Below are 20386 nucleotides of genomic sequence, written 5' to 3'. Positions count from 1 at the left end.
TAATGATGGGGGCAGGGGAGAAGAGGGGCCCCCTTGACTCCCTACCTGCCAGAGGAGGATGTTCCTGGAGCTCCTGCCTGCCTTTGATCAGTCCCTGCCTTTGGCAGCTGCTCCAATTAAAAGCTTGGGCTAACGAGCTAATGGGCAGCTCAAGCCTCCCACACCTTTGGTGAGTGGGCAGGGACCAGCACACCCTGAAATTCAGGAGTGTCTCCCATTGCTCCGGGCTGGGAATGACCTGAAATGCAGCAAAACGACCCCAAAATCTGGGCTGTGGATGTACCCTGGGCTGGGGATGACCCGAAATACAGAAAAACCACCCCAAAACCCGGGCTGTGGATGTGGCTGGTGCTGGCAGGGTTGACTCACTGCCAGAGGGGAAATGGCAGGGACGTGACCCTTGGCCTCTGAGAGGAGGGGAAAAAAAGGGAAAGGGGAGAAATTCCCACTCTTGCCCTCTGAGAGAAGGGGAAAAAAAGGGGAAATTCCCCACCCAAAGCTTCCAGCACTTTGGTACACGGGCCTGGGGAGGAAGAGGGAGGTACCAGAGGGGTCCAGCCTGTCCCAGCCTCATTGTGCTCCAGGGAAGGGGATGTGAGGAAAAGAGACCCATCCCAAATACAGCCCCGAGGCTTTGAGGCCAGCAGCCAAGCTGCTGCCAGCAGAAGTGCTCCCAAGGCAGTGTCCCTGCCTGCAACAAAGGCAGCCCCAGCCTTCCTGCCCACCCTGATGGGGATTGTGTCCAAAGGGCACCTTCCAATGCCAGGATAGTGCTGCCAGGCCAGTGGCATCCTAGGATGAGAAGAAGGCAATCCCCAAAGGAGCTCAGCCAGAGGATGTGTTGGCTGGGTGTTTGCTGTCACCTTGCCAGGACTCACAGGGGCACCACATCCTCTCTATCCTCAACCTGTCCTTCCCTCTGCCACGTCAGGGTAGCCCCTGCAGGGACAGAGCTCTCAGCCACTGGGATGACAAACACCCCAAATTCCATCCACCGCAGAGGAGCTGCAAATCCAGAGCTGGCTGGAGCAGGGATCCACAGGACACCAACCCAGCCGGAACCTTTCACGTTATAAACATTTATTTATAGATGTACAATTGTATAATTAACTCTAAATCGAGAGATACAGCCTCTGTGAGCATCCACTGGGATCCATTCTCCCTCCTTATGATCCGTGGGTATATACCAGGAAAAATAACCCAAAGGCTCTGGCGGGCAGGGAATGCCACCGGGCAACACACCCAGCTCCTTCTGTGAGCAGGATTTTGGTTTAACCCCATCCCCATCATCCCTGTGCCTCTATCGAGTGCTATTTCCAATCCTGAACTTCCACCCCAATTTCTTCCAAAGGTGGAGGAACCACTAAAAAAAAAAAAACAAAAAAACCCCCTTAAAATCAAGTCCAAGCCACAGTGGCTTTGGGATAACAGGGCTTGCAGCCAATGGGAGGCTGAGATTTTACAAAATAAATGAACAGCCAAGACAGAGCACACGGATTCCTAAGGACAACGGGATGAAACCACTTCTGCCAGCCCACCAGGGAGCTGCCATGCTCCCAACTCACCCCCCCTGACCGTTCCAGGGAATTATTTTCACTGGAAATGTCTTCAGACACAAATGAGCTGAAGACCAGGAAAAAAATAAAAAAAGAAAATTTTAAAATCCAGTTTATTCCATGGGAGGTGGCTCTGCTCGTGCTGACTTTGCTTCCAAGAGATGGCTCCTCACCTGGAGCAGCCTCACACTGGTCCTGTCCGTGGTGAGGGAGGGCAGAGGGCACATCAGACACACCTGATCTCCCCCAGCAGAACCTCTTCCAACAGAACGCTCTGTTCCTTGTGGATCTGTGCCATTTTCCAGGTGTTCTCCGGGAAACACAAGACGGGGTGTGAAGGCCACTGGTGGGTGGCTGAGGACCCTGAGCGTGGGACACGCACAAAACTTCCCAACAAAAGGCCAGGCCGCTGGAAAGCCCTGATTACCAGGCAGAATTCGAGCAGACTCGGCAGAAAAAGGAGTTACGTGCACAAATTAAAACCAAAGACTGACGAGCAAAATCCATCCAGGACAATCCTTCCCGTCCCGAGCGCGACGCCGGCGCTCAGCTGACGCTGCTGCGGCTTCTGCCGACGCTGCAAATCCGTGTCACGGGCTCCCCCTGTTCTCTGGGACCCCCTGCACGTTTGGGATTTTGGTGTACGGACGGCCCCATCCGCAGAATGTCCTCCCGAGAGCAAAGCACAGCAACTGCAAAGGGATTCCTGTTTCCCAGGCAGGAGAGAGACACCCTGGGAAGAGGCTTCCTGCTGCCCTGCCCCCCAAAACAGACAGAAACCAAAATAATTTAATCATCCAACCCCTGCATAGTTTAAAAGTATAACATATATACATCTATAAATTAATGCTAAATAGATTATATTTTCTTTTCTTTCTCTTTAGTGTCTTCTTTTATCAACAAATCATCCCACTTCTCTCTCCATTGACAGCAGCGAAGGGTCTCCTGCTTCACAGCTTCTGCAGTTAGTTTGGGTTATTTTACACTCTGGGTGTTTGTTCCAGGGGCTGTGGGATCCTTGTGGGATCCTGGGAGCACGCCAGCGGTGTTGGAAGTGGGGGAGGAAGACTGAGAGCTGGATTTCCTGTCCCAAGCACTGCCTGCGATCGTCAGAGAGAGGCAGAGAGAAGAAAGAGGGACAGTTGTGCGTTGCTAATTCTCCAGTTCCATTTTTAAGATAAGGTTTGATTCTTTTTAAATTGCAAAGTCTGTCACCTCGGCTCAGTGCACTTCCCCAAAAGTCTTCGGGCATGTGGATGTTCTGGGAACAAAAGCGGCAGCGGTGTCAGTCTCCGGACAATCTGTGACTCCCCCTTCCTTCCCCACCCCACAGCACAGGCAGCAGCTTTTCCAGGCTCTTTCCAGACCACGGGTGCAGGCAGGGAATGAAAGAAAAGCAGGTAATTAACACCAGAAGAGGCGCAGTCATCCAAATGAGAGAGTGGGCTGATCAAGACTAAGAATGGATCCAAAACCAGGATACACCCAAATAAAAAAAAAAAAAAAAAAAGAAAGCCCAATGTGTCCCAGAGGATTTGCTTTAAAGGCCAAACTTTCAGATTGCCCAAAACTGCAAATCAAGCAGCTCAATCCTCAAGGAGTCCCTGTGAGCCAGAATGATGTCCATACAACACCTGGGACAAGCTTCACCCAGGAGTTTTTCCATAGAAATCCTGTGCTCAGATAATTTTGTGGTAGTGGGATCCGTACATTTCACAGCCAGCCCAGCAGCACCTGGTAGGTGAAATCAGCCCAAAAATTTATGCAGAAAAAGGACTCCAAACCGTGTGGCAATTTTTTCCCATTATTTTGGTGCAGCTCTCCAAGCACATCCGGTCTCACATGTGTTACACGGGCTCTCCTTAACCCAAGCTCTCCAACCCCCTAATCTTCCAGACCCCCCCCACCACCAGCTGCTTTTCCTTTGATTGCCAGTTTAACCCAGTAAGTTACTTCTACAACCTGCTGGGAACATTTGCTTTGTTCTCCTTGAATGGGAAGGCCACGGAAGGGGGGACAAGGAACATCTGTTGGGTGGGACTCCATTCCCTGTCACCGTGTCGCTTCACGTGCCAGGGATAACGGCTTTCCCAGTAAAACAGGCAACAAAGCAACCAAAACCAAGGGTTCATTAAAATCTGGGGGCTGGCTGCCACAGCATGTAAAAAACTTCCAACCCCACCATGGGATTCTGCTCTGTTCCTAGAGGCCAGAGAAAACAAGGAGCCTGGAGAGAGCCGAGGGTGCCGACATGCAAACGAAACCCAATCAATTCCTGATTAACGAGGGGAGGCCTGCGTGTGTGCACCCCGAGGAGACTTCTGGAGGGCTGTGTCTCAATCAGGGATTTCAGTGATCAAAGCTCTACGGTTCCCTGCTCGTACTTGGGACTATCAGTGCAGGGAGGCCTGGACGTCTGACAGTCTGCTACAGCTGGGGGTGCCCATCTTCTGTGCCCGCTGGTACAGATCCGAGTCCCCGAAGTAGCGTGCCCGGTACAACAAGCCTTCCTCTGCAAAGGGAAAAGCCCAGTGTCAGGAACGTCCTCTGGAAAAGACTCCCCTGCCAGGCCCTGCTCCCCCACCGGCTCTGCTGGGAACAGGAGGCACCTCCAGCTGCCCAAGGTGAAGCAAAGGATGAGGATGAGGAAATGCCCCGCGCCCTTCAGGACAGGATGGGCGTAAGAGCTGCTGACAGCTCATCCATCCTGGGAAAAGCCAAGGGAACCCGTCTCCGGTCCCAGGACGTGCATGGGCAGCCCACACAAAGGCCACTCCAGCAGGGCTCGGGCGTTGGGCACCGCCCAGGGATCCCAGCCCCCCTGGCATTCCAGTGCTGAAATCCTACCCCAGAGCCGTGACCACCGCAGCAGCCAGAGCACACAGCTTGCCCCTGGACTCGCTGCCCCCACCACCCTCTCCTGCCAGGATATTTGGCTGGATCATCCACCTGGGCAGCCCCCACAGCCCTCGGAGCAGGGGTGGGATGCGGGACGCGTGACACCAAGGGCAGCAGACTTTGCCACACCATCCTTGACCAACTGAAATATTACACAGAGACCCCAGAGGTTCTACCTTCCCCCTCCACTGGAAATCAGAGGTATCCTGCTGACACAGCAGAGGAACCTCTGGGGAACAGCTCTTGTCTGACCAGTTCTGCAGCAGCATTAAAAAGCAAAACAAAACAAAAAAACCCCCTCCACATGCCGGGCCTGTCATGAAGTCATAGACTGAAAAAAACAAAGCCAACAACACAGGAAATGTGCTGGCACCGTATTCAAGTGTAACTTTAGCACAACTTAGTCCTCAGTCAAAGAGCTTTCCAAAGCCACCCCATGGAGCATCTCCTGACCCCTCAGTACTCACTCTGCTGCTTCTCTCTCCAGCAGTTATTCCGAAGGTTTGCTATGTAGTCATCCTCCACGCTCCGCTCGACGTTCTTCAGGTTTGTGCCCGTGTATTCCTTGGCAAAGCTCTCAGACACGTAGTAGGGGACTTTCAAGTGCTCTGTGACCCTCCTGTGTGTATGACCCACAGACCTAGTGCAGTGATAAGAGCAAATTAGTGTAGGACACGTTTCAAGGGCACAGCAAAGCCCCCAGCTCAGGTGATGTGATTCCAAATCCCTCACCCCTAACCAGCCACCAGCTTGGAGGGTCAGAAGGGAGCAGCATTTCACCAGGACAGGGGGAGAAAAGAAGCTGCCAGGCCTCTAGCAAGGTGGGCAGAGCTCTGAATACAGACATAACTCCAAGACACATTGCCCAGGACCTAAACCCACTTAAAATAAAATGTTCCCTAAAATTTTAATTACATTATTGTATCTGTGATTCCTTCCATTAGCAAAATGGGACCTGCTCTGTGCCCCGGCCCGCATCAACCAGCACAGAAAGCACTTTCCAGAAAGAAATCTCTTCCTCCCCTGGCTTTGTGGATTTGCATTTCAGACAAAGGCCTGCTCTTGCTTCCCCTGACACTTCAGCAAACGCAGAGATCCTCCCTAGGGCGTGTGTGTGAGCTGTAACACAGGAGCTGGGCCCAAATGCTGGATTTGCCAGGAACGGCTCCACCTGGAGACGTGCCCGAAGCTCCCCGTAATAAATACCAGCTGCTGCTGCACTGAAAGCCAGCCTGATTCTTAAGCCAGGTATAAACATTAACTCATCCAGCTCACCCTTCAGTCTGTTATCAGAGTTTACAAGTGGGATCCCAAGAATCCTGCATGTTTCACCAAAGCTCAGTGCTGGTAACTGAATGGACTGAACGGGAGCACAGAGCTCTGCTGGGATTTCTCAAGGCAAAGGTGCAGCCTGGAAAAAGCCAAGCTCACTATTTTCCCTGTCAAGACAGAGCCCTGAGCTCTCCCTAAATCCTCTCCTGGATAAATGGGGACTGCAGAGCATGCCCTCACAGGAGAAGGACTGGGAACGGGAGGGCTGCAGCAGCACACTGGGGTGTGAGGCATGAAAATCAGGGCACAAGAAACCTGTCACCTGCAGTCAGACATGCAATTAAGTCAGGCCAATTCCATGAGGTATTACTGAACAGTAACAATCAGGCCCACAGCCAGGCAGCTCTTCCAGCAGGAAGATCCCTTTTGGAAGAGATTTACAAAGGTAACAGTGGTTCTTTAGGACTCTGCCCTCCTCAGTGACAGCTTCACTATGCAGAAGTGGCATTTAAACCTCCCGGTTCAAAGCTTCTGCTGCCTTGCTGGCTGAGCTCAGGCTCAGCTTCCCCTCCACTGCCGGCAGAGGAGCTGGCAGTGAGCGATGCAGCAGCTCCTCCTGCCGGCACTGCACCACCTCATTCCAGCCCAAACACCCCGGCTAATCGGGAAGGCTGTGGGAGGACTGGATGAGTTCATTTGCCAGCCTTGTCCAAATCCAGGCTTGGAAACAGGGTTGCTTGCTGCCACCTGAGCACGCAGAGACAGGGACAGCAGAGGGAACATCTGGGGCTCAGGGGTGGCTTCCTCTGGCAGCTGGCAGGGCTGGAAGCAAATCCCTGTCCATTTAAATGCTGCCCTCCCTTCCGTGTCTTCTCATCCCACAAAATCTCCAGTATAAACCAAACTGGTGTATGTGTATAATGCTTGGTTCCACAATGCTAATACCAGCTGTGGAAATCACAGGTCAACACCCTTCAGCCTCTCAGAATAGCCCTTAACTGTGCCAAAACCATCCCAACTTTTGGTGCCAAGCACCAGTGTCAGTCTTTACTCTGAATCTGAAAGCTAAGCTGTGTTTTAGAGCATTTAACATCATGCCGCTCCCTGGGATTGTTCAAGGCCAGGTTAGACGGGGCTTGGAGCAAACTGGTCTAGTGGGAGGTGGCCATGGCCATGGCAGGGGAGTGGAACAAGATCATTTTAAGGTCCCTTCCAATTCAAAGCCTTCTGGGATTCTATGAGCAATGGCAAACATTGCTACCTGTGAAAATAGGCAGAAACCCCTGGATGCCCTCTCTAAATGCACATAAGGAACTCACACTGAACATGCATTAGGCTTTTGCCAAGAATGATGCAAGCAGGCAGAAATCAAGCCTGTTTTCCCACTCTTTGTTAGCACTGCAAAGTGACTAAGAGTAAGGGCACATTCAATTAGTCACCCAAGGGAGCAGATCAGGGCATTTCCACAGGATCTAGAACAGAGCAGTTTCACTTCCACATCCTCAGTGTCTGGCCAAAGCTATTTCGTGCCAAGATGAGAGCTCAGAATCAGGGGATTTCTCTGGGAGTGTCTTTTATTCTTTATCTTCTTCCTCTACTGCATTGTACTAAGGCTTTCATGGAGAACATGGCTCTTGTTTTTCACACCCTAACTCCACACTTCAATTTGTTCCATATGGGATTTAGGTGCTGGCTTACAGCCTCCCCAGACCATTCTGTCTGTTCCTTTCCACGACAGACACAGCTGTGGGTATGGACTGCAGTAAGTCCCTGACAAGGAACTGTCTCCATTAGGGAAGTGACCACCCTCCAACTTCCCTTGCACCCTAGATCTCACACCTGCTCGAGAACCACAAAGACTTCACTGGCAGCAGGGGCAATGGGGTCAGGAGATAAAGCAGGAAAGACAAAGAAAGCCAGGAAGAATGGAGGCAAGATCCCTGCCCCACCACCCCCCTCCAGAGCCCACCCCCTTCCCATGTGGGTGTCAGAGGAACGGGTACTAACGGCCTGTGGCTCAAACTGTAGGGTGGGCTGGAGACCATCATCTGGCTGAGAGCAGACACGATGATCAGGATGAGGATGGGCATCAGCTGGACAAACAGCCCCAGGCCACCCTGAGGGAACAGAAACACACAGTCAAGTGCCACCCATACAGCTGGACAAGGATCCCATGGCACACCTCTCCCTCCCTCCCAGAGCTCCAACACAACCTCCTCTCTTCTGCTTTTCACTATTTTGGGAGTAACCCAAAATAGCTGGGGGGAGCCCAGCAGCCCACAGAACAGTGTGACTCTGGAGGTCCAAACCCCCTGGACCTTCTCTGGATGTGACAATGGGCAGAGGGGACTGCCAGGGGGAGCCTTGGGAGGGAATTCCAAAAGCCTCATGCCCAGTTTGTTTTTCTAGAGCAAACTAGTGAGCAGAATTGGTTTTATGGATGGCCTTCTCCCCTTTTCAGTGTTGGATGGATGAAGGTAATTACTCCTCTCCCTCACCTCCTGAGCTCCCTCAGGTCCACCTTTAAGCTTGAGAAAAAAATATTCAGGAAGTTCTTGTTTGTTTTTTAACAGTAAAACTGGCTCTGCCCAGACAACAGCCATAACCCTCCAGCTTTCTGTTCCAGGGGTGGCAACGAGCAGGACTGTTTCACAAGCCAGCCACAGGAACCAGCTCCCAAAGATGTGCTGGAAAAGCCTCCAGCCTCCCAGATCCCAGTGTATTTCCCACTTACATCCCCCTGGTGCTCCCGCCTGTCCTGCCTCTGGTGGTAGGTGTATCTCATCCTGCCATTGCTGTACACGTGAACATTACCTGGAGGAAAAAAAAAAAATAGAAGGAAACTCTTACTCCAAAGTCACAGTGTGGAGGGTGCTGCTGGCTGGCCAAGGAGGGATCACAAAAGGTGGCCATGATCCATGTCTCCTGCTTACAGGCTGGAACAGGAGTATTCCCAAGGTGGTTTGAGTGAAGAGTGAGCACAGAGATTACAATTCTGTAAGATTTTGCAGAATCATATGAAAACTCAGCTTGGAAGTGACCTCAGGAGGTTCAACCCCCTGCCCAAAGCAGGGCCAGCTACAGAAAGAAAACACCTTGCACAGGCCTTCTCCCTTCTGATGGAATAGATTAAAACCAGTTACAAACAGAAATAATTCTGGTGTCTTCCCCACCCTGCAAACAAAGCTCTCCCACATCTTGTTTTAAATGTCAAAGCTACAGCTGCAGAGGGAGCCAGGCTGAGAGAGCAGTCCTCAGTTCTCCTGGGACACTGAGGAAAGGGAAAAAGAGACTGAGCTAAAATAGCAACATGCTGTTTTTGCAGGAGTAGCTTGGTCTCTCTGCCAGACAGAGCATGAAAGCTGCAAAAGGCTTCCAGATGCCTTTGAGTCATTGGTGTTGGGGTGCTAGTGCTTAGATTCCAAACAGGAAAGAGCTACTAGAGTTAAATTTCTTAACTGAAACCAAATTTTTTTTTTTCAAGTTGGTCCACAGAGGTCAAAAAGCCCTGTGCTCACTTTCAGTCAGATATAACTGGAACAAATACAAAGGAGTCTTCCAAAATATCCTTCTCCTGACATGGAATCTTACGCTTTTTGAGCAAGTAAAGGAACAGATTCTTTCCTGCTCTCCAAGCCATGATCAGCACTGTGGACAGACAGGACACAGATTTATTTTTCAATTCACAAGGTCTAGATTATGCTGTAGAAATATTATTTTCCTTTTTTTAAATGGGACACAGAGGAGAGAAGGAAGTGGCCACTGATCTTGGAGAACCTGTTCCAGCTGTGTGGCAGAGCAGAGAGAGATCAAGAACAAGGCCCAGGTGTTTCCAAAATCACCAGGCAGAAAAGCCTTCCTCAAACCAGGATTATTTTCACAACGACCTTAACACAAGTCACTTTTTTTTCTAGCATTCAGCCCAATCTAACAGCAGCTGATGCTGCCAGCATGCAAACAAACACCTGAGGCTAGCTGGCAGCTCTGGTGGTTGCTGAGTTCTCCAAAGACGAACCATTTCAGAAACTCGAGGTGTTTAGGCCACGCGTGAAGCAGAACTCTCCCATACCAATCCTTGCACAGCCCAATAAGCCCCAACCTCACCGTTCCAACACCAGAAGGATGAGGCATCCCCCACAAGAAATGAAGGTTGAAGGTGCTTACTGGAAGGAAAACCACCCCCAAAGAACATGTTGAAGAGGTCCTCGGGGGAGATGTCGGCCTCGAAGCCGCGGTGGAAGTCGGCGTGGCTGTGCCCGTGGCGCGTGGGGTTGAGTTTCTCGTCTCCGAACTGGTCGTACTGCTTCCTCTTCTCCGGGTTGCTCAGCACCGCGTACGCGTTCCCGATGGCTGCGACACGGGAAGCGAGGAAGCAATCAGTTCCTTTCTCCCACCCACAGCCCTGCAAACTGCAAGGATTTGCCCTTCTCGTCCTACAAACCAAGAGCCTCGGATACCCACGGATTTGCAACAGGTACCCGGCAAGCTTCTCGGGCAAATCCGGACAGGAGGAAAGCACGCTCAGTGAAAAATTCCTTAATTATTCAAATGAAGAAGTTATGATATGACTGATATGGATTTGGTGCGTGTCCTCAGAGAAACCCTTCAGCTATAGGCAGTTGTGTAGGGAAATAAAATTTTAGTCGACAAATTTTATTAAAAAGTGGCATTAAGGAAATTCAATGTCAGAGCCTAAAACTAGAACTGCAAAGAATTTAAATAGGGAGTAAATCCCTGCAAGAGACTTTAAAACTTTACATAAAAGCTGCTAAGGAAATATTAGCCAGAAGCTGTATCCATCAGCTATGAGTTTCAGTACTTCCAGATGCCACATGCAAGGTGCATAATTACAAGGACTGTTAACCAGTGCCTGTGAGGCTGGAAATGTACTGGAACTAACCCCTGCCAAGTCCCCAGGTCTCTCTCCTTCCAGCCTGAGGTGTTTGAGCCCTTTCTCCAGAATGTCTGCCTGCCACCCTCCTATTTCTGTACTCACCTCTCCACACATTGCAGCTTCCCACTGCCCTCTATACCAACCCACCCCAGGCCTCCCTACATCACAAGGACCCAAAATGTCCATAGCAGTGGCTGCCTGGTGTGTAAAAGTCAGGGGGAGAAGGGATGGAAAAGGGGGAGAAGGGGGATAACGTGCCCTTTTGGAGGAGATCAGCTCTAAGATTCAACGTTTTCCCCATGGTCAGATGGAGCTGTACGGTTTCTTCCCGCACTGGAGATTTGGAGGGCAGAGGATGTAATGCCAATACACTCCTTCTTGATTATAATTAGTGTACCCAGAGCAAACATTTCTAGAGCCAGGCAGGGAAGCTGGTGGGCAAGGACTGACTCAGAGTGTATCAACCACAGAGCTGCAAAGAACAAAGGAAGCAATGCCAGTGGAGCGGTTCAGAGTCTGTTCACTGCCTGACTTTGTGCTGACAAAGCCTGAGAAACGCCTCATTCCAAAGCAAGATTTAGCTTCAAGTAGCCAGGCTCAAGGTTTTTTCCAGGAGCAGACAGGTAGTGATGCAGATCTGCCACGAGACAGCCTGCAGCCAGCTGGAACTGTAAACTGAGACACGGGCTCAGCACAAGACGCAACTCCTTATCAGCAGTCACTAGGAAGGCGAATGCCAAGACTTCAGCTAATACATCAACATCAGGAAAAATTAACTCATATCCTCAGAGCAGGGCACGTTTCTCCCTTCACCCTCTGGAACCACACAGGTGGACTTCAGCTCAGCTCAGGGGCTGAAGGACAGGAAGCCATGGAGGCAAGGCCTGGAGGAGATAACCCCGCAGTGCGGGATAAAGGGCACTTTGCTTAACACTCCACTTCTGGCACGTAACTCCTGCCAAAGCCTTGGGCAAACATCATTATTCAAGATTATAGGTGAGGAAACCTGCCTTTGGCCACTGAGGGATCCAAGGATGAGCTGTGGAGCAGCAGCAGCTCTGCACAGGCAGAGCTGATACCTGTGTGCAGATGCCCTTTCATCTGCCCCCCACACCACCACAGGCTCTCCCAAGTAGCTGGGGGTCAGCCACTCTTTGCTAACACTTTTATCAGAGAAGCACTGAAGTCTTAAAAGGCTTGAACAAACCTTACCAAAGACTTTTACTGCTGAATTTGCGTCTCTGAGGAGCCCATTTGAATACTGCACTGCTACACTCACACTGGCTAGCCCTGCTCCCTGCTCCAGCAAAGGTCTCATGCATTTCACTCCCAAAATCAAGCTGCTCTGGGGTGGAAGGTGCCTTCAAGACCCTCTCATTCCACCCCCTGCCACAGACCTTCCAACTTTCCAGGTTCCTCCAAGCCCTGTCCAACTTGGCCTAGAAAACTTCCAGGGATGGGGCAACCACAGCTTCTCTGGGCAGTCTGTGCCAGAGCCTCAGCACTGTCTTGAGTAAACAATTACTTTCTAAAAAGTGGCCAGAATCAGACTATTTAAATGCCTTCCAAACCAATGCTGTATGACTGGCACCAAGGACCTCTGTGTTTAGCTTAATGATAATAATCAAACTTCCACAGCTTGCAGGGGAAAATGGGATTCTGGGAAAATGGGAAAATGTTCCAAGCAATAGCATCTGTCTTGGAAAATTACTCCAATTTTAAGATATCTTATTACCCAGGAAACATCCCCGCTGCATTTATAGAGAAGCTTTGAGAATTGGGCTCTTTGCACCAGAACTAGAGCTCCTTTTCTGAGTTCTGGCTGGGCTCATTTGTACAGCTGCTGCAGTTTCACCCTAGAAACTTCCACTTGCGATTTTTATCCACCAGTTCCATCCACAAAATGATCTGGTCATTCCCGGGATGTTTCTGCACAAGTTAACTGGGTTAATCCTGACAGAATTCCCTCCTGAGCAACAAGGCAGGAGGCTGGAGCAACACACAGGGAAGGGCTGCTGGGAAAAAGAGAAGGAAAGTTTCTCCTTACCCAGCCAACAGAGGTGAATCCTACCCGTGCCAACCCGTGTTTATTTTTTAAGCTCCTACTTTGGTCATTACACGACCAGCTCTGAATGGAGACAACTTCACAAAGAGCAGCTTTATTTCATTCTGCCTGACTGGTGGGGCTGTTTTTAAGGGTTCTCACAAGTCCAGCTCAGTGAGAGTTGGGGGCAAACCACAGATTTGGAGCTGGCTTTACCTTTGAACGCTTCCGTGGCTCCCGGCGCATGGTTCTTGTCAGGGTGGAACTTCAGGGCCAGTTTCCTGTAGGCCTTTTTCAGATCCTCATCGGAAGCTTCTCTGTTGACTCCCAGAATTTCATAGTAATCTTTGCACTGCTTTACCCTGCCAGGGGAGAGGGGAGGAAACAGGGAAACCGAGTTCCAGGAGTGAAAGAACTCCTCATCTCGAATACTTATCAGCTCTGAGACTTTTCAGGCAGCACAGTTTCGATGGCCGCTGCTCAGGGATCTCTGGATTACTCAGCCCCTGTTCCTCAGAGGGTGACCCAGTTGTTTTCACCGACTCACTCTGGCTGTGCCAGCAGGACCAGCACAGAACGAGTTGGGCCAGTGGAGGTGGAAGGGCCCCTCCCCAGACCCACAAAGGAATGTTATTGGCAAATAAACTTCACATTCACCACGTTCACGTGTTGGAGGCTCTTTGGGAAGGGCTACACCACCTGAAGGATATTGGCCTTTCCCCCCATCACTCTCTCCTCAGTTAATACCCACATCTAAAACTTGCATCAGCTGAATTCCAGAGAAGGAAGGAGGGAGCAGCCCGAGGTATGCAGCCCAGTTCTTCCTGGGCACACTCAGCCCAGCCAAGGCTTCTGCTCATCACGTGATGAGACAGAATCCAGCAGGCTGGTTTTTGGAGAAGTGGATGACATAATAAACATTCCTGCAAGCCCCTTGGAGTGGTTCTTGCACAATTTCAGGCTGTGCCCATGACCTTAAATAAAGTTTACCAAGTGACTGCACCTGCAGTTCAGTCCTTCAGCTTCCAAGATGGGACAATGGGAGAAGGGAATAAAGGGAAGCTTGAAACAAGGTTTGGAAAATGAGCAGACCCAACCCAGCTGCTTACCAGGGCTGCTGGAGCTATAAATCCTCCTGGACATGTTCTTAACACTATTCCATATGGTTCAAAGCTGAAATCTTTGAAATACTGTGAAAAGCAGACAAGTACCATGTGATAAACAAATGCCCCCGAGAGATGCGCACAAACCTCTTCACTGCATCCAGCTGGTCCTGAGTGTAGCCCTTGGGGGCCTCTCCCCCAGCCTCTCCGTTGGCCGACGAGAAGTCTCCGCTCATTTTCCGGAACTGAGGGTTTGTGGACTCCCTGGACTGGGACTGGCCATTGGCTGGCTGCTCGTTCTTGTTGAGTGACTCAAGCAGAACTGAAACGAGAGAAACAAACAAAAAAAAAACATAGAGAAGAAAGCACCAAGCTCAACCTGCCCTTCCAGCTCTCCCACCCGTGAAGAGACTCTTCTTCATCTCTGCCACCTTCCCAAGATCCCCCCATCCTTCCCCATGAAGACCCTTGTCTTTCCTCCCATGTAATCTTTCAGCTCCTGTTGCTTCTCACCCAGGTGTGAGGGCTACTCCTGAAGATATTCTGCTCCTCCCAACACACACAACCTCTGTAAAAATCCCAGGACCACCCAGACAGTCCAGGAGCCACAGCACATCAGCAAAGCAGTGTAGCCCTGTCCTTTTTTCCCTTCAATTTCTCCTTGACAGCAAAGCGTGTCCAAATTTATCCTCCAGCACGTTCTAAAGTGCATTACTCTTCTTTATCTCCTGCCTTTGAGAGCCTACAGTGCTGGGGAAGCAATGTGACGATGCCATATCCTTAGAGAGCTTAGAAAATAACTCCGTGGGCTGCCAATCCCACGGGGACACTCCCCTTTTGGGGACAGAGCTGCAGCACTGCTGGCTGCCAGCTCTTCACACGAGTCACACGGGTGCTTTGTTCTCCAGTTGCTACCTACAAATTCGGAGCAGCTGTGAAAACCATCTTCCCTCTCACTTACTGGTGTGTATAAATTCACCTTCCCTTTTCTTTTCCTCCTTGCAAGGCTCAGGCACTGTCTTCCACCCTCTCCAGCCAAGATGGGACAAACATCCAGGCCTGGCTTAACCACTCAGGTGAAACAATGGAGGGAGGCTCCAAGCATCTATCCATCATGCATTTCCCTGGCAGCTGCATGGCACCACCTTTTAAAACTGCTTTTTAAACCAAGCATCAGATTGATTTCTTCACCCCCATTAAAAAGAACAGGCACACATGCTACAAGGATATTTACACAGGCCCCAGTATCCTGAGCTTGCAGACCTTCATCCAGACCCTACAACTGGGAACTGGAACTACACCTCCTCCCATGGATTGCACACCACAGACCTTGCACTATGGGTATCACCTTCTTTAGGCAAGTGCAAACAACACTTGCAGGCCAAGAGATGAGCCAAGATACCCTATCTGGCCCCAATACTTGGAGAGGGCAGAAAAATCTACTCGCTAATCCAAAAGCCAGTACAGGATGAGGGATGAAAAGGACAGTGGGCTAAGGAGCAGTAATTCACTGGATGAGCTTTTGGGGCTTGGGAGCTTCACAAATTTTAAAATAATTTATTTTAGAAAAATATATTATTTCCTCCCTCATATTCCCAATGCTTCAGTGTTCACTGAATTATAGTCTTTGGTTTTGCTCCTTCCAAAGTTGGAGCGATCTGCCCATTGATTTTAAATATCACCTCACGAGGCTGTTCCCCCACCTACCCCCCTCCTGCTGCTTTGGGCCTAGTTCCCTACAGCTTTCCAGGAGATTTTGATCCCAGAACAGTTTGGTTTGGAAGAGATCTCAAAGCCCTTCCAGCTTCACCTCCTGCCATGGGCAGGGACACCTTCCACTAGCCCAGGCCGCTCTAAGTCCCAAAGTCCAACCTGGCCTTTGACACTTCCAGGGATCCGGGGCAGCCACAGCTCTCTGGGCACCCTGTGCCAGGGCCTGCCCACTCTCACAGGGAAGGATTTCTTCTTAATATCCCATCTATCCCTGCCCTATGGCAGTGGGAAGCCACTGCCCCTTGTCCTGCCACTCCAGTTCCTGTCGAAATCCCTCTCAAATTTTCTTGTAGCTCCTTCAGACCCTGGAAGGAGCTGTGAGGTCTCCACACAACCTTATTTTCTCCAGGTTGAGCAGCCCCAGCTCTCCCAGCCTGGCTCCAGAGGGGAGGTGCTCCCATCCCCTCAGCAACTCTCTCCAGCAGCTCCAGGTCCCTCCTGTACTGGGCCCCAGTACTGGGGCAGCTCTGCAGGTGGGGTCTCACCTGAGGGGGAGAATACTCCCCTACCCTGCTGCCCAAAGTGCATTTCCCAAACCCAACCACAGAAATCCAAAGATGGCCACAGGTCAGTCCCATTTTGCTCTACAGCCCCCAAACCTGTTGCTTTATGCATCTTCCATGCAACCCCAGCACAGCAGGAATTCAAGGATTACTGAAGCACAGAGAGTGCAGAATTAGGTTGCAGTTCTGCCAACCCAGTTACTCCCCAGCACGTGCCACAGAGCACCTTTCCTTCCTTGTTAGCCAACATCTGCCCAACTTCTGATAAATTTTCCCCAGCTCCCACTTAAAGGTGACCAGCGTGAGACTGTGCCTCTGCCAACATGCTCTGACACAGGAGATTTTTGCTGCAACCCCCTTGCAAAACCTTTCCCTGATATCCTGAAAAGCTGAGCCAGGGTCAGAGTTTGCAGCATTGGCTGCACAAGGGCCACGTTGCTGAGTGTTGCCAAACCCGGGGTAACTCCTGGGAAAGAGATTCCCCAGGAGCTCCTCAGAGACTCAGTGACCACCCTGGAATCTCTGGCAGCATTTCCCAACTCCAGACCCAGCAGGACATCAAGCAAAGGGTCCTTGGATGAGAAACTTGGTTGGGTCTGACCACAAATTGTGTTTAACATTAACCTGCCCTGCTGCGCCCCCCAGCCTCTGCCTTCTTCCAAATGTCACTTTTCCTACCCAGTAATTTCACCAAAGTATAAATTCCGGAGGAAAGGGAGGAGAGGAAAACCACACCACACACACAGCATGCAGTATTTGAGGGAGCGGGAAAAGGCCTGGTGCAACCAAAAGACGATTACAGGAAGCCTTGGGACAAACAAGCTGCAAAGCTCAGCCAAAGAATCCAAACTCAGATGAGGACAAAACAAAAAAACAAAACAAAATAAACTATACCCTTTTGCATAATATTCTGCAGTGTAAGAACATGGAGGGAAAGAATTGTGCTTGGCTGCTTTCACAAACCACTTCCCATATTAATTAAGGTTTTCAGGAAATTACGAAAACGAACATAAATCTGGCATAAAGTCCTCAAGGAGGATTATTTTGTTACGCATGTGACAGTGTGAGCTCAGCCACGGCCTGTCTGTCTGTAAGCAGTGGGCAACTGATGGAGGAGGAACAGGAGAGGGAGAGGAGGAATACCATGAGAACAGCAGGAACAGGAATAGGAGAGGAGGAGGAACGGGAGGAGGAAAGAAGGAAGGATGAGGAGGACAGGACAAGTAGGAGGAAGAGACGAGGAGGAATAGGAGAGAGAATACAAGGGGGGACGCAGGAACAGGGAGGAGAGGAATAGGAGAGGAACAGGAATGAAAGGAAGAGAAGAACAGAAGGAGGGACAGAAACAGGAGGAAAGGGGAATAGGAGAGAAAGAAGAGGAATAGGAAAGGAGTAATACAAGGAGGAGAAGAAGAGGAGGAATAGGAGTGTGATAGGAAAAGGAGAAGAGGAATAAGAAAGGAGGAGGAGAAGGGCTTTTCACAGCTCCCCGAGAACTTCTCACTCGCCTTGCCAAGCTCTCCCTCCCCTCAGCGCTTCTCCACCAGCAGCGGGTGTCGTGATCGCGGCTCAGGGGTCCCATAGCAGTGCGGAGCCGCTCCCCCTTCCTTTCCCGGCCCCCTCCTCACTGGGAGCTCCCGCTAAAGACAGAGGCGGCGGGCCGGTACCCGATCCCAGCCCATCGGTACCCGGTCCCAGCGGTACCCGGCCTCAGGAGAGACCCGGGCCCAGGCGGCACCGCAGCCCGAGACCCCAGGACACCCCCCGGGACCTCCGAGGAACTCGCTTTCCCGGCGTGCCCCGCGCGCACCGCGCAGGCGCGGTGAGGGTGAGAGGTCAGGCTCGGCGGCGGCCGCGCAGGCCGCGTTCCCCCGGGCCTCCCGCCACGCCCCCGGCCCGGCGCTCACCGCGGACCCGCTGCGAGGGGTACAAACGCTGCGCCTTCTCCAGGAAGCGGCGGGCCTTGTCGGGCTGGTTGGCCTTGGCGGCGGCCAGCGCAATACCAATGCACCGCTCCGCCTCGTCCCGGTTCGACTCCATGGCGGCGGCGGCCGGGCGGGGGGGCGGAGAGGCGGAGCCGGGCGCGGATCGATGACGTCACAGAGCCCTGCCCTCAGCCGGGCGGGGCCGGCGCAGCGTTTTTGGGGAGCTGGGAAGGGGCAGGCAGGGAGCGGGATTTCGGGGGGACGGACACAGATTCCCCCGGGTAGGCGAGCCTTAGGTGTCTCCAGCCGGCCCCGCCAGCAGGGGGAGGGCAAAAGTGCCCCCAGAGGGCAACCCCGGATCCTGCTCTCGGAGGGGGTTCGGAAGGGAAGGATTAATGCTTTAAGGAATTCTCTGCCATTGGAGTCTTCCTCCTCACCGAGTTTCCTGCCTTTGAAACGGGTCCTGGCTGCGATGACTGTGCCCGGGACGGGCTGAAGGAGACGCTAAAGAGGGATGAACCTGCTCGGGGCTGTTTCAAATTGTTTCACGTTCATTTGCACCAGGAACAACAACCTTTATTCCCAACGAGAGAATTTTGAGACGGGTGACACATCCCTGGAGGCTGGCCAGGGGAGGGAAGGACAGCTGCAGCCAGGAAGGGCCAAACCTGCACTCCCACATTGGTCTGTGGGGTGTGAAGTGTGTGCCAGCGCAGGGACCCACATGCAAACCACCCCAAGGGAGCACGGTCTGGCTGAGGAATGAGGGAGCAGAGGAAGATGATCACTATAGCTGGAGTGATCGGGATCAATATCCCTATATGAACCACGGAATTCCAGAATGGTTTGGGTGGGAAAGGAGCTTAAAGCCCATCTACTCCCTTTCCCTGCCACTAGCCCAGGCTGCTCCAAGCCCCATCCAACCTGGCCTTGGACACTGCCAGGGATCCATGGGCAGCCACAGCTTCTCTGGGCAGCCACAACTTCTCTGGGCAGCCTGTGCCAGGGGCTCCCCACCCTTACAGGGAAGGATTTCTCCCCAATATCCCATCTAACCCTGCCCTCTTGCAGTGGGAAACCATATCCCCTTGTCCTGGCACTTGAGGCTCTTGTCAATATTCCCTCTCTGTGTTTCTTGTCATCTCCTTCCAGCAGGGGAAGGCCACAATTAGGTCACCCTGGAATTTCTCTCCAGGCTGAACAATCCCAGCTCTCCCTGCCTTTCCTCATAGTACAGCTGCTCCATCCCTCTGATAATCTTGGTGGCTTTCTCTGGATTCTCTCCAGCAGTTCCATGTCCTTCCTGTGCTGGGGAAGGAGAGTATTCCAGGAGAGATTTATCCCCTTTGTCCTTCCAGCTCTGGAAAGTCATGGGGCCTCCCTTCCCAAAACACCCCATCTTCAGTGCCTCAGCCCCAGCCCTGGGGGAGGATCTGGAGCAATGCAGAGACAGAGCCAGGCTGCTGTGAGCAACATTTTTGCATGATATTTTACAGAGGACAGCACCCGGCAAACAACGCCTGTCAGCCCCTTCCCGCTACAATTCCCCAGAGAGAGGGCTCTCTATTTAGGAAATCACTTAGGAAGCTCCTGAAGCAGGATGCTTGTGCAAGGCAGGAAGGGCAGGAGAACCAGTTGCTCCATTACTTTTAGCTGCCCTTCTGCAGCAGGTGCAGCACGGAGCTTTTGGCTGGCTGAAATCCTGGTCTGGGATGCAGGAAATCCAGGAATGGCCCAGCTTTTCTGAGGAGCAGTCTGAGAATCAAAGGAACCCCCATGCCATCTTTTCATAACATTAAATAAAGGTGATTTGGGGTCCAGCTCTGGAGCAGAGAACATCACACCGTGGAGGTGGTGGCAGTAAAAGTCCTTTCCTTGTTCCTGGGACACAAGAATATTGAGCCAGCAGCAAGCAAATACAACAGGTGTGGATTTCTATTGACAAACCCCTCCTGTTTCAGCCAGCCTGAGCTCTCCAGAGCCTCGTGCCACTCATGGGCTGATTCAGGGAATGGGGATGCTTCTTCCCAAATGTTACTGCTGCTTGGGAGCTGTGAAGTCCCAGGCTGTCTCCTGGGCACACTTCCACATGGCCCTCATGAGCCGTGTGAAGCCCATGTCCTTGGGCTTCTCCAGGCCTCTCATCAGGCGCTGCTTCATGATGGCAACAAACTCCTTGTTGCTCAGCTCCCCGTTCCCTGCAAAAAGGAGGAAAAATAATCAGAGACCCACCACCAACCTCCTTGAAGTTTTAATTGTAAAGGGCAACTGTCTGCAGAAACTGAGACCACATTTGCTCCCACCTCCCAAAATATCCTGCTGAGCAAGGGTTCCCGAACCACAGTGTTTAAATCCCAACCCTATGGATGCTTGCAGGAGGCAAGAAAAGCAATGCAAACCAAATGTCCATGTCCTCCC

General features: G+C 51.7%; 2 protein-coding genes across 10 annotated transcripts in view; both read right to left on the bottom strand.

Moving 5' to 3' along the window:
- Window positions 1-630: 630 nt before the first annotated feature.
- DNAJB12 (DnaJ heat shock protein family (Hsp40) member B12) lies at window positions 631-18133 on the bottom strand. 4 transcript variants are annotated; one of them, XR_009933364.1, is made up of 9 exons: window positions 17951-18133; window positions 13915-14089; window positions 12881-13026; window positions 9891-10076; window positions 8461-8540; window positions 7734-7843; window positions 4922-5094; window positions 2772-4068; window positions 631-2656 (listed from the first exon to the last, which is right to left on the bottom strand). XR_009933364.1 is itself a non-coding variant. In XM_062496880.1 (9 exons), exons 1-8 carry the CDS (start codon window positions 18081-18083, stop codon window positions 3950-3952), a joined length of 1122 nt encoding a protein of 373 aa, XP_062352864.1. In that variant the 5' UTR covers window positions 18084-18133; the 3' UTR covers window positions 631-2913; window positions 3941-3949. The 4 variants fall into 4 exon arrangements, 3 of the variants coding, with proteins under 3 accessions (XP_062352864.1, XP_062352865.1, XP_062352863.1); XM_062496880.1 differs by having other exon boundaries at window positions 631-2913; window positions 3941-4068; XM_062496881.1 differs by having other exon boundaries at window positions 631-2817; window positions 3941-4068.
- Window positions 18134-19429: 1296 nt separating this feature from the next.
- The window catches only part of MICU1 (mitochondrial calcium uptake 1), an 84159-nt gene continuing 83202 nt past the window's right edge, over window positions 19430-20386 (bottom strand). For all 6 annotated transcript variants that reach the window (XM_062496851.1, XM_062496850.1, XM_062496852.1 and 3 more), the window contains one exon: window positions 19430-20166. In XM_062496851.1, the coding sequence (XP_062352835.1) occupies window positions 20003-20166 (164 nt within the window). In that variant the 3' untranslated portion in view covers window positions 19430-20002. The remainder of the gene's footprint in view (window positions 20167-20386) is intronic.

Source organism: Cinclus cinclus, chromosome 7 (genome assembly GCF_963662255.1).
Source record: "Cinclus cinclus chromosome 7, bCinCin1.1, whole genome shotgun sequence".
In the NCBI taxonomy this organism is placed as follows: Eukaryota; Metazoa; Chordata; class Aves; order Passeriformes; family Cinclidae; genus Cinclus; species Cinclus cinclus.
Note: the sequence above shows the minus strand (reverse complement) of the source record. Positions and strands in the feature narration are given on the sequence as shown.

Excerpts from the sequence above, each read along its gene's own strand:
- DNAJB12 (XM_062496879.1), bottom strand. The coding sequence starts at position 18,083 with ATGGAGTCGAACCGGGACGAGGCGGAGCGGTGCATTGGTATTGCGCTG. Across the intron at positions 7,844-8,460 it reads GGCGGGAGCACCAGGGGGAT|GGTGGCCTGGGGCTGTTTGT; the intron begins GTAAGTGGGAAA and ends CTGTTCCCTCAG. Across the intron at positions 5,095-7,733 it reads TACAGTTTGAGCCACAGGCC|GTCTGTGGGTCATACACACA; the intron begins GTTAGTACCCGT and ends TCACTGCACTAG.